Raw genomic sequence first — 15,875 nt, 5'->3', positions numbered from 1 at the left:
AAGACTTTTAAACCATGAAGAAGTTCTTTGATAAAGAGATTAGGTGGCCAGGCGCAGTGGCGTATATCTGTAATCCCATCGGTTTGGGAGGCTGAGATAGGAGGATTGTGAGTTCAAAGCCAGCCTCAGCAAAAGCAAGGTGTTAAGCAACTCAGTGAGACCCTGTCTCTAAAGACAATACAAAATAGGGCTGGGGATGTGGCTGAGGGTGGTTGAGTACCTGTGAGTTCAATCTCCAGTACCTAAGGGAAAGAAAGAGATTACACATTTTCATCTTCAGTGTTCTTCTCCTTTGGCCCCATTTAGTCCTAAAGAGACATTTACTTCAAATTCTGCATTTTACCCCTGGTCTGATAACACTCTTTTCTTCCTTGTCTAGTTTAGACTTTTTTTGGGGGGGGGGGTACTGGGGATTGAACCCAGAGGCACTTTATCACTGAACTATATCCCAGCCCTTTTTACATTGTATTTTATATTTCTAAAAAAAAATGTTTTTAGTTGTTGATAGGCCTTTATTTTATTTGCTTATTTATATGTGGTGCTGGGAATCAAACACAGTGCCTCACATGTACGAAGCAAGCGCTCTGCCACTGAGCTACAACTCCTTTATGTTTTATTTTGAGACACAGGGTCTTGCTAAGTTGCTGAGGGCCTTGAACTTGCAATCCTTCTGCCTCAGCCTCCTCAGTCTCTGGGATTATAGGTGTGTGCCACTGTGTCTGGCTTAAAATTTTTATTTTTCCAAAAAAAAAAAAAAAATTTTTTTTGGTGGTGGTACTAGGGATTGAATCCAGAGCATATGTTAGGCAAGTGCTCTACCACTCAGTTAAAAATATCTTTAGAAATGAACAAGAATATATTCATATATTATCCTCCTCACACCTCTTGTACCTTCTCTAAGATGTTGACATACCAATTAATGGTTCAAAGTCCAAAGTCACAGCATCATTTCAGAAGAATGTAGTGGTTTCAGTGACTATCAAAGATGGGCAAAATGGTTTGCCATTTTGGATGTTATAACACTAATTCCAGGTCAGTATGATACATTTACCTGTTTGATGATGTACTTCTTCCTGATTATGAAGGGGCAAAAATAACCCTTTGTTATTAATTTATGCTACTTACCGTCCCTGCCAAACATTTGACATTTATAGCTCATATATTTAATTTTCTTTTAATATATATATATATATATATATATATATATATATATATATATACATATATACACACACACACATACATACATACATACACACACACACACACACACACACCCACCCTTGAGATAAAAAAGCAGGATCTGAAATCAGAGTTAGTAGAGTCTAACAGCCTGAATTTGAATCTTGACACTCTGCCTTTTCTGGCTTTGGTCATAATGTAACTGGTTACTCTTAGTTCCTTATTTATAAAATGAGTACAAGGATTAAATAAGTTAACACATGTGGAGTGCTTAAATCAGTATTTGGCAGTTCTTTATATTGATACTTGGACTTTTCTGCAATGTCTGGGAATAGTGCTTGAAAATTGCATAAAATCCCTGCCCTATAGAGCTTAAAGGCTATTGGGCTTGAGGGGCATAAACAAAGCCCTGGTATGTTTAGGTGTGCTTAGTTTAAGTTTGTGTGTGTTCCGTTGAGAGAATTGGGAGATAGTACATAAAGAAGTCAAGGAATTCAGCCTAACTGTTATTGCTGAGAGGACAGTTTGTTATTAGTACTTTTCAAATTTTGTCCATTGTTAGTGATTGCATTGATCTTAAATACTATTCTTGAGGTGTGGAGGATACCAGTTAACACAGCAGGTGTAATAATCCTAATCAGTTCTATGTGGTACTTGGAACAAGCATTTACTTCAACATATAGTACCTTTTGCTAATTGAGATTCCTGTCTTCAGATAGTTTAATGTCTGACAAGTAAACCAATTATTGTACTAGTTGTAAGTTGAGTGGTGATAATGAACAGGAAACTGGAAGTACTAATTTAGACCCCAGAAAAAAAATGGTCATAAATACTCTAGCCTTGGGCTGGGGGTGTGGCTCAAGTGGTAGCGCGCTTGCCTGGCATGCGTGCGACCCGGGTTCGATCCTCAGCACCACATACCAACAAAGATGTTGTGTCTGCCGAGAACTAAAAAATAAATATTAAAAATTCTCTCATTCTCTCTCTCTCTCTCTCTCCTCTCACTCTCTCTTTAAAAAAAAATACTCTAGCCTTTCAGAAGTTCTTCTGGCTCCCTAGTCTTCATATTTTTCCCTAAATTTCATATAAGAATTGGTTTGTTCTCATTTTGAGGAGAAAAGTTAGGGCATGGATTATAAGTAGTCAGTGACAAGATGCCACAAAAGGGCTAATGCTGAAAGAAATACAAAATTAGCTTAGTTTTGCATGGTTTGCTGTTTGTGTGTCAGCTTTTATGAGCTATTTCTATTTTATTTGCTTTTAGAATTTATATCAGGATAGGGCTTTTTCAAGGACATGTTCAGATGAATGCTAAGCTTAGTTTTGGTATTGTAGGAAGGATCATGTGGTATAATTCTTAAAAAGATATTTGAAGTAGAGATACCTTATGTCCACTAGGGGGTACTGTACACTGTAAAAATTAAAATTATTTCTGGGCAATTAGCCATTATTTCTTCATGCAGTTATCTTGTTTGAAATTAAGTTTTGTCATTTAGTGTTTCTTCTAAATTGCTACAAAACATTTTCAAACAGTCTTTTTGACTGTAGCAAACAGTAACTCATACATGCATTCCTGTTAGTAGTGGCTCCAAGTGTTCTGACATTACTTTGTGTATGCATATGATACTGGGATTTGAACCCAGGGATGCTCTACCACTGAGCTACATCCCCAGTCTTTTTTATTTTATTTTTTTAAATTTTGAGACAGAGTCTTTCTAAGTTGCTGAGGCTGGCCCCAAACTTGTAATTCAAGTTTCCCCACAAAATTTTGCCCAGTATGTGATATAAGATGATTTATTCTTAATGATCTGTCAATAACATCATTATATGATCTTATGGTTCACTCTATAGTAGCTCCTAGCCATGTTGAGTAGTTGAAATGTGGCTAGTTTTTTGACATATCTTATAAGTGTAAATGATGTACTGGACTCTGAAGACTTAGTTGAAAAAAGATAGAAATGTCATTAATTTATATTAATTACATATTGGGATAATATTTTAAATATATATTCATCAACAAATTTCACCATTTCTCATGCAAATTTACCTCCACTTTTCTATTTAATCTTTTATCTTTTAAGCATTGCCTCACAGAACTTAATAGAACTTCATTACTTCATGGTAAGCACAAAGTATTATTGAACTTTTAAAAATGAGAACAGTTTTGTTTCATAAAAATTGGTTGACAGTTTACTGAAACTTTATCTCAAAACAAATAAAAAAGATCTGGGAATGTAGCTCAGTGGTAGAGCACTTGCCTTATATGCATGAGGGCCTGGGTTCAATTTCCAGTACTATGATAAAAGGAAGAAATTGGTTGACAGAATGTCATATGTTTGGATTTAGTGTTGTGTGATACTAGGGTTTGCTTTTCAAGTCTTAATAGAGCTATTGATTATCAGATCAATTTGATGCAGTGTTCAACTCCTTTTAAAAATACTTGTGGCATGTACAATTGTATATACATTTTGTAAGATGAGGTATTTTCCTTTGAATCTTGTTGTCATTTAAGTTCCTACTTTGCTCTTTTGCATACTTCCTTTTCTACTTTTTAGTAACCAATTTCCTGAATTTCTGCAGTACTTTCTGTTTTTCATGGTCCTAAGTGCAATTCTACCCAGGTTCATTCTTGGATTGCTTTTAAACATAGTGGGATCACAAAGTACAGTCAGTGGCTCTTCTGGTTGATTTTTGTTATTGTTTTGGGGTTTGAACCCAGGGGCAATTTATCACTGAGCTGCATCCCCAGTTCTTATTTATTTTATTTTTTTCATTTTCAGACAATTCTAAGTTGCCTAGGCTGACCTCGAACTTTCCTCCTGCCTCAGCCTCCTGAGTGAATCGCATTACAGGTGTTTGACATCATACTTGGCCTTATTCTGTTTTCTTTAAAAACAAGCAGTATCTTATATAAATCCTTAAGTTTATTGTTGTGCTTTGTTTGTACCTTACGTTCTTGTTGAGTTGCTTATATCAGACTATGGCCTTTTGTGATGTCCTTTTAGTGTTCTCATTCCATATTTACAGAATTCTCCCTTATGGATACCTGAAACTACAGATAGTACCCAACTCTGCATACACTGTTTGTCTTTCTTTCTCCAGTTCTCTCATGGGCACTTTCCCTCTCCCTCTTCCTCTCTCCATGCACACACAAATTTAATGCCATTTCTATCTTAACTAAGCGGTTAATATGCACTGTCTGAATGAAGCACCATAACTTTAGTAGTTTTAGGTGTGACAGGAAAATTAGTACAAATTCCTTTTCCTTCACAATTTCATGGATGAAAGATTAGTTCTTACTCTAAATCTTGGCAACCTCAGCATTTTATTTTTTTCCCTTAAGTTGTGAACAGCTACCTTTTCTCACAGGAAACAGTGTATGTGACTTATCTTTGAGATGTCCAAATTACTACTGCTGATACACTTTTGAGACCATTAGTAAGTAAAATGAAGGCTTTTTGAATACAAGTATTGGTTGATTGACAAGTACTGGTTGATCTGATAACTGAAACTGCTGGTAAATGGTTGCTAAGTGACTTAACAGGCCAGGAGTGCATTCACTGTGAATAGGCTAGACAAGGAGGGATGATTCATTCATATCCAGGTGGAACAAGTGAGAGATTTCATCATATTACTCAGAATGGTGCATAATTTAAACTTACATATTTTCTATTTCTAGAATCTTCCATTTAATCTTTTTAGACTGAAACTGACTAAGGACAACTGGAACTGTGAAAGGACAAATTTTGTTGTGGGGATTGCTTTAAACCCTGCTCTGGCTCAGAGCATGCTTGCTCAAAAATAAGTGAAGCAGTAGGAATTTTTGAGACTTTTACCTTTGGATTTAAAGAAATCATGCTGTTCTTTTCTGTCTTTTTTGTCAAAGAATAGTATAAAACTTAGAGATATTTCAGTTAACCGTCTTTTGGATAGTAGCAAGAAGGATTTTATTTCCTACCTAGTTTTTCCCTTTTTAGGGAAAAAGTTGCCATCAACTTCTGTGGGTAAGACTTTAACATTGGGTTGTCTGAGACTGGTTCCATTTGGTTTGGATTTTATTCTTTTCTCATCCCACAGTTTATGCTGTGGGTTTGGAAAATCAACAATGTTTATTCAGTTATATATCTGTTGACTGTGTTAAGTCTGTTGGAACCTGGGTGCATATAAAAACTGATTCAAAATGTTTTCCACACCTAAAAAATATATTCTGAGCTATGTAATGCTTTAAATAATCAATAAAAAATAAAAATAAAAAAATATATATTCTAGAATGTGTTCCAGTTAAATCTTAAGATTGATCAAGTATGCATTCTTCTGGAAGAATATCTTGACTTTGAAGATGAACTAACTAATGAGTGTCATATCTATCTCTGCCAGTGTGTACTCAGTGTGATTTTGAAGCTATTTTTGGGACTGATCTTGGAGGCCTTTTTAGTAGCTTTAAATAGAACTGCTATACTTTGTATAACCAGGGAGGGGGTAGTTTGGGATTCTTGGACCCTGATCACCCCTGTCCCCCACCTTTATAAACTAGAGGTAAAACAAAAGGAAGATGGAGGTGAGGAGATCCCATAATTCAAGAAATCTTCCTATCCAGTTCTTTTTCCATTCTTGTACTCTACTGTTCTTTCTTAATGTTTGTACTTTTCCCCCTTTTCTAGTCACATTTTGACTTTTCAAGGTATGAGGCTTCTTTATTGTCTTCTTGAACTTTTTAATGCCCTGAAAGTGTTTTACTTTGAACCTAAAGAACATTTTGCTGGAAGTAGTTCACATTTGAGTTCTCATTTGTCCTTGCATTGCCATCATCATAACAAAAACTAGTCTTGAATGAAAGTACCAAAGGCATTACTTTCAGTGGCTGTGGGTCTCTCACATTTGAGGGAGGGAAGATCTGTATCTACATCTGATAGCTATATCAGTATGTAACTATGCTGAAGGAAAAGTGTGTGTGTGTGTGTGTGTATCCTTTTGTAGGACAAAAGGATAAGGTGTACAACTTTCTTAAGCATTTGTTGGTTTTCATACCTAAAAATTTGTTTGAGTATAACAGTTTAGTTTAACTACATCTGCCTTTTCAGAATGTTGAAAATGCATCAGTAATATATGTTATATACTATTGTCAGCTTGCATATTAAAATTAATGTTTTTCTGTTTAGATATAAATAGAAGTTAGACTGTTTCTTCTCCACCTGAAATGGATCCTTTTGTTTTCCTCCCATGATGTACACATCCTGCTTTGAAAAAAACCTGCTTTATTTGAGATGCATTTCTTTTTTTCTCCATAGCTTTATTGAGTAAAGATGCAACTCTGATAGTTTATTCTTCACTCATTTATTCAAAATTAAACAGATATTTATTGGACATCCATTGTGGTGACAGGTATCTTTCCAGATGCTGAGGATATATCAGTGAATAAATTCAAATTCCTCCTCTTATAGTGCTATTTTCTGAGCAAAATAAAAGGGAGATGTGATCTGATTGTCATGGTTATGAAGTGGGGGTAGGGACAGGGAGTGTGTGGGTTAAATTCAAATTCCTCCTCTTATAGTGCTATTTTCTGAGCAAAACAAAAGGGAAATGTGATTTGTTTGTCATGGTTATGAAGTGGGGTGGGGACAGGGAGTGTGTGGGTTAAGGTGGAATGGGGTCTGCAATTTTAATTATGGTTCACTGAGAAAACATGATTGATTGAAGATCTTTTGCATCTGAGGGGAAAAGCCATGTAGAAATTTGGGGGAAGAGAGCAAGTGCAAAGCCTTTGAGATGGAAGTGTGCCTAGTAGGTTAAAGAACTAAAAGGAAACTGACTTGATTGGAACAAAGGGGATGGGGAGGAGAATAGGTGAAAATAAGTTAGAGAAGTAGACAGAGTGAGGTAATCATAAACCTTTTGGGGGAAGTCCATGATAAGGGTTTTGGCTTTTTAAAAATCTGTAGAAAATAGAATCAGAGCTAGTAGGTAGCAACATGAGATCAGGGAGAAAATTAAAGGTTATTGCATTATGCCAGATAGAGCTGCTGGTTGCTTGGGTCAGGGGTATTGTAATGGAGTGGTGAGAACCATGGTAGATTTTGAAGTCCACCCTCCTTCATTCTTTCCTCTCCCAAACACCTTCTCTTTGGTGCTGGGGATTCAACCCAGGGCCTCAGACAAGTTCTATTACTGAGCTGTACCCACCCCAGCAGGAGTTTGAGGTTTTTCAGAACAGTAATTGCTGATCACATAAGATATGTGACATATAGAAAAGGGTAGGTCAATTGGATGAAATGGGATTGACTAATATGGGAAAGACTTTGGGGAGGAAAAATTTGGAGATAGGATTGGGGAGATGTTCAGTTTTGGTCTAACTGTTGTGGGACTCATTGGTGACCTTAAGCAGGTTAGTGACTATACCCCAATTGGAGAGTGTGCTCATGATGGGGGTAAGGGAAGGGGGTAGAAATGGGAAATGAGCAAGTAATGGTACATCACTTTGGAAGAGTAGGGGAAAGCAGTGGGGCAGTAACTGGTGTGGGGGGGATGGGAGGAGAGTGGGTTATAGTCATTTACTCTTGGAGGAATAGTAGGGAGTTTGTGTGGTTTAGGAAAAGAGCCAGTACAGAGAGGAGAGTTGATAATTCATTGCTGGAGTAGCATCCTTAAACAGGTGAGGAAACAAGATCTAGTGCTTAAGAGGTTGGACTTAGTCAAGAGTGCATATATAACATTGGAGGAGAGGATGGAGTATTTGGGCAACGCAGATGCAGGTAAAGGTGCAAATGCTACCATGAGAACTCAGGGAAATTTTTGTTTTCTTTTGACATAGAAAGCAAGGCCTAAGTCAGAAGTGAGGGTGAGGTTGGAGAATTTTAGAGATTTGAAAAGAGAAGAATGCTAGTGTTATTTAGGAGACCAGGAGACTGATGAAAAAATAGAACTAATAGTATGATTATAATGGGAATTATTAAAGGTTCCTTTGAGGTTTCTCAATTTTAGAGAGCAGTAAGCATGGAGATGTATATTTCCCCTCCAGCATTTTTCGTGTGTGTGTGTGTGTTTTGTATTGGGAATTGAACTCAGGGACACTCATCCCTAGTCCTATTTTGTATTTTATTTAGAGACAGGGTCTCACTGAGTTGCTTAGTGCTTCGCTAAGTTGCTGAGGCTGGCATTGAACTCATGATCCTCCTGTCTCAGCCTCCAGGTGTGTGCCACCAAGCCTGGATCATTAACCTAATTTTATTATCAGCATATTTCTAGCTAAAATGTATGATAAGCCATCAATATTCTCTTGCATTGCATTTTGTTGGTTGTAATGACTAAAATGTTTTTTTCTTTGAAGTTTGCATTTTATAAGCACCAAATAACCCATCAGGAGATTGGAGACGTTCTTTTATGTCTAAATCCAAGAGATGAACTTTCTAACTTTAATTTTGTTGTTCAATGAATTGACGTTTGTTTCACAAATGTGTTTTTCTGTTGTAGGAAACCCAGCGTTTGCTGGCAGAACCAGTTCCTGGCATTAAAGCAGAACCAGATGAGAGCAACGCCCGTTATTTTCATGTGGTCATTGCTGGCCCCCAGGATTCCCCCTTTGAGGGAGGGACTTTTAAACTTGAACTATTCCTTCCAGAAGAATACCCAATGGCAGCACCTAAAGTACGTTTCATGACCAAAATTTATCATCCTAATGTAGACAAGTTGGGAAGAATATGTTTAGATATATTGAAAGGTAAGTAGTATGATTTCTTTCTTATGCATTCCATATTTAGAATGTAAACACTATAACCTTGTAACTTGTAACCTAATAATAAGACCACAGTGGTCTGTGGGAGGGAGATGCAGTAGTTCTGGGCCTGTTTTTTTCATGCTATATCGTATCATATCATATCATATATCATACCGAGCCTGTTGCCTTCATAGATAAGTGGTCCCCAGCACTGCAGATCCGCACAGTTCTGCTATCGATCCAGGCTTTGTTAAGTGCTCCTAATCCAGATGATCCATTAGCAAATGATGTAGCGGAGCAGTGGAAGACCAACGAAGCCCAAGCCATAGAAACAGGTATTTAATATTTATTCTCTTTTACACTGCTTCCACTTTTTAAAACAAATCTATGCTACCTTTTAAAAAGCTTTTAAAAGTTCTTGGCAAGGGCAAGGGGAAAAGGTTGTATTAAATTAGATGCTGATTACAGTACACAAGTATGATGTTCAAGCTCCACTTCATGGCCTGTTATGGAACCCCAAAATTTTATTCATAGCATATAACTGGGAGATCTTGGAATCTGGATTTAACAACACTGAATTTAACCAATACTGAGTGTACATCATTCATCTAGTAATATGTAAACATACTGGAACAATTGAACTCTTTTATGCTGTTTTTCTAATCCTTTTGATTAAAGCATACAGCAATTTATAGCTAGAGAGTTTAGAATCAACAACCTTCTCCCTGTAAAATTTGAACAAAATTGTTGAGGAATATTATTATCCAAAAATGAAGGGGACACAACTTTTTTCATCCTGATGAATTTTGTAAAACTTTATTTATTTTCATTGTATTGTAATTAGACATACAGAAAATGTTTCAGCCTTGATTCAGTTTATAGGAGATGACATAAATCTAAGAGATCACAGCATGACATTTCCACAGCTGACTTAATCACATGTTTGTTCTTGTCTGCAGCTAGAGCATGGACTAGGCTATATGCCATGAATAATATTTAAATCGATCTGATCATCAAGTGTGCATCACTTCTCCTGTTCTGCCAAGATTTCTTCCTTTTTTGTTTGCATTTAATGGACACAGTCTTAATAGAAACATTACAGAATAAAAGCCCAGACATCTTCAGTCCTTTGGTGATTAAATGCACATTAGCAAATCTATGTCTTGTCCTGATTTACTGTTGTAAAGCATGAGCCGAGGCTAGAAGTATCATCTGGATTGTTGCGAAACGTTTAAAAGCAGTGGCTCTCTGCTTTTATTCATTTCCCCCATCATGGTTTAAGTATAAAGCACTGTGAATGAAGGTAGTTGTCAGGGTTAGCTGCCAAGGGGTATGGGTGTGTTTATTTTTTATTTTATTTTTTTGAGGGGAAAGGTAGTTTTATTTTAATTTTATGGACTCCTTTCACTCCCCTTTATGGTGAGCTAATTGCATTGGTTAAAAGCAGCTAACCAGTTCTTTAGAATATGCTCTCTAGCCATGTCTAACTTTATTTAGACTCTGTAGATGGACAAGCTTGATTGTTTGAATCAAAATGGGAACATTAAACAAACATCACAGCCCTCACTAATAACATTGTGACTTTGCTGTCAGGTGTAGATTTCCCCCCTTCAAAAAGAGAAAAAAAAAAAGAAAAAACTTGTGACCATTTTGTATGGCTTGTCTGGAATTCTGTAAATCTTATGTTTTAGTAAAATATTTTTTGTTATTCGACTTTGCCTTTGTACAGTTTATTTTACTGTGTTTATTTCATTTTCCCAATGTGACAATCGTATTTAAAAATTAAAAAACTCTGATGAAACATTCTGTTTTGGTCTTCACCATCTGACAAATTGAATGGCAAGAGATTTTGCCAGTTTCTTTTCACTGATGCAAACTTATATTAAGAATTACTGAATGGGATTATTTATAAATTGGCCCTGAGCATGCATAAAGCATCAGTGTCTGACTTTTTTTTTTAAACTCCTAGAAATTAAAAATAAATGTTCGTTGTCTGATTTAGTTAGGCTATCATTGGTCTTGCCACAATGTTTGACAAATTACTGTACAGGGATAGTCACAGCAAAAAAAGCATTAGTGACTGACATGTAGGACTTTCACATGTCGTGCCACATTTTTACCTCAGATGTGGAGTATGACCTTTTTCTTGGTTCCTATCTTTAAACTTCCTATGTGGCCACTGGTGTGTGTTATTAGGAAACACCAATCTGGTATTCATTTGGGGTTTGCTGAGGCATTTGAGTCTTCCTTATAGACCTAAGAGTGTATCTCAAGCAACCAGCTTGCATAAGTGTCATCAGAAAGGTTTCTTCCTTTGAGAGCATCAAATCTTAGTTAATGTGCTTTCACCTCCCTAGTATTTGCTTTGGAGCTCCTTTTATTCTTTAATTTGTTATTAGTAAATTTTTCTTCACTGACAGTTTCTTCCCTCACAAAACTGTTCTTTTCCACCTCTCTCCACATCTAATGCCTGATTCTTATTTTCAAGTCATAAATGTAGCCAGTCATAAATATGTAAATGTTAACCTTCACTTTGGAATCTTTTTTTGTCTCTTGCAGTTTAAGGTAATGGATATTGTAGCCCCATCTGAATTTTCCTCACTCTTATTCTCATAATTTCTGGAGTTTCTTCAGAATGTGGTGTATTTTATTGTGCTCCTATGTAAGATGAAGAATTATCTATTAAAATTACGTTTTCAACATACAAAAGCTTTCTATGACTGGTAACTGGTATCCTTCCAAATAAATGCATTGCTTGGTAATGAATGTTAAATTCAGAATAAAATTTTTTTCAGAATAAATTGATAACTCTAATATTACAAATTTAGAAATTATTGACAACAGTTGTCACTTATAACAATTCTTGGGCTGAGGACATCTTGGACCACAGCTAATGAAATAGTCTCATTCTAGAAAATGATTGATTGAACTTAGTAAGACTTCCAAGTAATTAAAGACCAGCATAAGAACTATAGATAGCATTGTTCAAGGTTATACCTAGTGTCAGTGATTTTCAGGTTATAAAATTCCAGATTTAAAAAGTAAGATTAAGAGACCCCCCCCCCACCCACCCCTGTTGTTTTGCTAGAACCTATCTTCTCAACCAGTGGGAGGAAGCAAGAGCCAGTGTATGACTAAAATTTCTTGGGACTTAGTGATCTGGGAGAGGCTTTAGGCAAAGGTTGAAAACCGGCAGCTATATATGGCCTATGGACCTGTTTCCCTGGGCCCACACCAAGTGGTTGGCCATTTTTTTTTAACTCCAGAAATTCCCTTGAAAAATCCAGAATTTGTTATTTTTGAAGGATCTGAAGATCTGGCACTAGTGGAGCTGACCTACCTTTGTGCTTGACACCTGTTTAGAGGAATTGGGTAGCAGTCACTCCAAGGAAGAGCATGTCATTTGCAAGTTAGAATCCTTCCCAGCCCACCTGCTGTAACTTTGTGTAGTCCTGTTCTAAGTCTTTGACTTTGTAGCCCAAGCCAAACAGTTTGACAAAAGTATTTAATATGTACCTGCTACAGGTTGAGGATGATTAGGTGGAGTGGCACAGGGATTTCCTTTTGAGGACCTCATGATCTAACAACAGAGGGGACACAGACAAGTAGATGTAGTTCTGTCAAGAAGGGAAGTACTTGGAGAGTCCACTCTTCCGGATTCAAGGCAGATAAACACTCCAAGGCAGAGGGAACAACATGTGCAAAACTCTGGGAGAGAAGCAAAGGATCTGAACCTATCAATAAATGACTTTTTGAAAATCCACTCTGCCACTTTGTGTTTTTCTGAAATCCTGAGATGTCAACATGGGCTTTGCTTCTTTTGATTTGTTTTAGTTTATGTTGCTGTGATTTGCTTCTACTCTGAGAGGAGCAGTTATCCTTGGTCTTTCTAGAGTCCACCTAGTAAGATCTTAGACCTGATGTATATAGAACTTGAAGCTTACCCAAAATCAGGAATATATTTGTAAAATAAATTTCAGAAGATGCATTTAAAGATAAAGTACAAATCAGTTTGTAAAAGCCACAGGTGGTGCTATGGTTTAGCACTTAAAAGAGTGGGGAAGAAAATCTGTTCTATGAGACACTATAAGCAGCTAAATGGCACTAAGTGGCATCATGGGGACAACAAACTGGCTTTATTTTTCTATTTGACGGTTAGGAATGTTTTCTGGTTACTCTAGCCATATCCATTTTTTGTTACTGCAGTAGCAAAGGTTTAGAATTACAACCTTATTTAGAAAAGCTATCAGCTATCCCCCAAATCCAGATGCAATGAAAAATAGGACACCTAATACATCAATCTATGTAAGAATAATGTAATATTTCACCAAAAAATGTATTCTGGGGCTGGGAGTAACATTTCATTTACCATTAAGCATGCTGCCTATCTTAAGAAGTTTTATCAGGGTTTATATGACAACACAAAGCAAAAACATGTTGAATGTAATAATTTGAAGAAATAAAAATCTTTTAATTCACCAATTGAACTGGTCATACTTTGTCTGTTTCCTCAACTATATACTTAATTCCTGCATTATTTTCTGTTTTTATCATTGAGGCTAAGAATAGTATTTTCTTAAGAATTGGCTTTGCTATATTTTTATGACACCAATTGGGCAAGTTCCCAGTGGCTGCAAAACTGGTATCCGAACAAAATTAACTTAGGTGTAGAGCTAAACATGAAAAATTAATCTTTTTCCTCCAACCCCATCTTTGCTTCCTTGAGCTAATCTCATTTCGTATGTACATGTTGGGGCAACATTCACTGTGTGAATGTGGATGTAGAGTTGATGCCAAGCAGAGCAAGCTGAACTTTTCTGATGGGAGTGCATAGTAACTACCCTAATACCTAGATCTGTTGACTCCTAATAGCATCAATTGAAATTTAAGTCAGTACTGGTGCTCATAAGGAGCTGCAACATTTTCCCTCTGCCTATCATTTGTGTACAGTACAAAAATGTTTTAAAAATTTAGAATAGATGAATAACCTCCTGTGCCTATCATTTAGAGTAACTAGCGTATTTCCTTTTTTACATACTTGATACATTCTGACAAGAATACTTTTGAAATATGATCTAGATTAGTAAATTCAAATAGTACGTACATTTTAGTATAACCTTGCAAGTTTGCAAGGTCCTCCAACCAAGTTCTGGAATAAGCTACTCAAGACAGCCTTGGCAAAAGCAAGATGGTCGCACCAACTTTTTTCTTTTCCTTTTGCAATTCTAGGGATTGAATCCAGGGCTGTCTCATGCACACAGTCACTGAGCTATTATAGCCTTAGCCCTAGTTACACCAGATTTGAACTTGATGCTGTTTTCCCTGAGTTTTGGAAAGAAGGGTTAGGATTGTGACTAATAAAGGAGAGTAGGACCAATTTTTTTGCAGTTGTTTTTTGGTTTTTTTTTTGATCTGTGAGCCACAGTTCAGTCTCAATTCTGCCATTATATTGAGGAAGCATCCATAGATAATTTGTAAACAGCTGGGAGTGCTGGGCTCTTCATAAAACTTTTTCAACCATTTAAAATGTTTTAAAAAACCACATATCTGTTTGTCAACTACAGAAACAGGTGGTAGGCTGGGTTTGACCAGTAGATTGTACCACCAGTAGTTCCACCAATTGAACTGGTCATACTTTGTCTCTTTCCTCAACTATACACTTATTCCTGCATTATTTTCTATATCATCGAGGCTAAGAATTGGCTTTGATATATTTTCACTTGCTGCAAAATTGAGATCTGAACTAAAGTTAACTAAGATGTGGAACCCCTGGAAGTGATAACTGCTCTTGTGCAAGGCCTTGGGTTCAAGTCCCAGTATCAAAAATTTGTGTCACAAGCTGGGGTTGTGGCTCAGTGGTACAGTGCTTGCCTAGCATGTGGGAGGCACTGGGTTTGACTCTCAGCACCACATGTAAATAAATACCATAGACAACAAAAAAGAATGTGTGTCACATTGACAATTTCTCAAAACATTTTACAGAATCTACACAGGTAGCTTTTATTGAAAATCTAAAATTTGTACAACTTTTTAAAAAGTGATCTTTAATTTTGTTAGACTTTTCCGATATAAACAAATATGTGCACAAAACATGCTGACTTCTTTTCGGTTAGAACTTGACATGTGACTGGACCTCTTTATGGGAGGGAACTGCATAGTATCTATTAAATAGACTGCCATAATTTAATTCCATTTGTACATTAATACCAATTTCATAAATTCTGCAATACATCTATGACCATAAATTTAGGTACAGAGGAAGGAATCAGGGGTGCTTAACCACTGAGCCACATCCCCAGCTCTTTTGTTATATTTAGACCCTTGCTAAGTTTAAGTTGCTTAGGGCCTGCCTTACTAATTTGCTGAAATTAGCTTTGAATTCACCATTCTCCTGCCTCAGTTTTCTGAGCCGCTGGGATTATAGGTATGCACCATGGTCCCTGGCTGGGACCATTATTTTGGTTGTACAGTTTATAATATTTGACCAGATTCCACCCCCCCCCCCCCCCGTAGATGGTAAAAGGATTATATGCATTTTAAATATGTCTACTAAATTGTTCTCCAGAGAAGCTGTTTGTACACACACATTCTTATTTGAATGCAGTTCTTGTTGTTGTAGTGCTCATTATATGGATCTATAATAGGTTAACCATTACTCCTTTGTTCTTGCTCCCCTTCCCCCACCCACCCCCACCAAAAAAAAAGGGAACCTTTTGAGTATTTGCTCTGTAATGATTTTGCTAAGATATGTCTTTGGGAAACATCTTGCTGGAATTTAGCTAATGGCATCAGTCAGGATGGTATTACATAGAAGGGAGGGGATGGGGTTGTAGCTCAGTAGCAGAGCACTTGTTTTGCATGACATTTCATAAACATCTATTGCTTTTTACGCTATATTGAGCTGGGCACGATGGCTCACACCTTATAATCCCAGTGTCTCCGAGGCTAAGGCAGGAGGATGGTGAATTCAAAGCCAGCCTCA

The 15,875-nt window shown here is 36.7% G+C and overlaps 1 protein-coding gene across 2 annotated transcripts in view; it reads left to right on the top strand.

The window, feature by feature from the left end:
• The window catches only part of UBE2N (ubiquitin conjugating enzyme E2 N), a 30,955-nt gene extending 20,738 nt beyond the window's left edge, over positions 1-10,217 (top strand). For both annotated transcript variants that reach the window (XM_081311819.1, XM_081311820.1), the window contains 3 exons: positions 8,650-8,896; positions 9,088-9,228; positions 9,853-10,217. In XM_081311819.1, coding sequence (XP_081167945.1) covers positions 8,650-8,896; positions 9,088-9,228; positions 9,853-9,893 — 429 coding nt within the window. In that variant the 3' untranslated portion in view covers positions 9,894-10,217. The remainder of the gene's footprint in view (positions 1-8,649; positions 8,897-9,087; positions 9,229-9,852) is intronic.
• Positions 10,218-15,875: the final 5,658 nt, after the last annotated feature.

Source organism: Spermophilus citellus (assembly GCF_964194105.1).
Source record: "Spermophilus citellus genome assembly, chromosome: 10".
NCBI classification, from domain to species: Eukaryota; Metazoa; Chordata; class Mammalia; order Rodentia; family Sciuridae; genus Spermophilus; species Spermophilus citellus.
The sequence above is the reverse complement of the archived record's forward strand: the minus strand, read 5'-3'. Positions and strand labels throughout refer to the sequence as shown.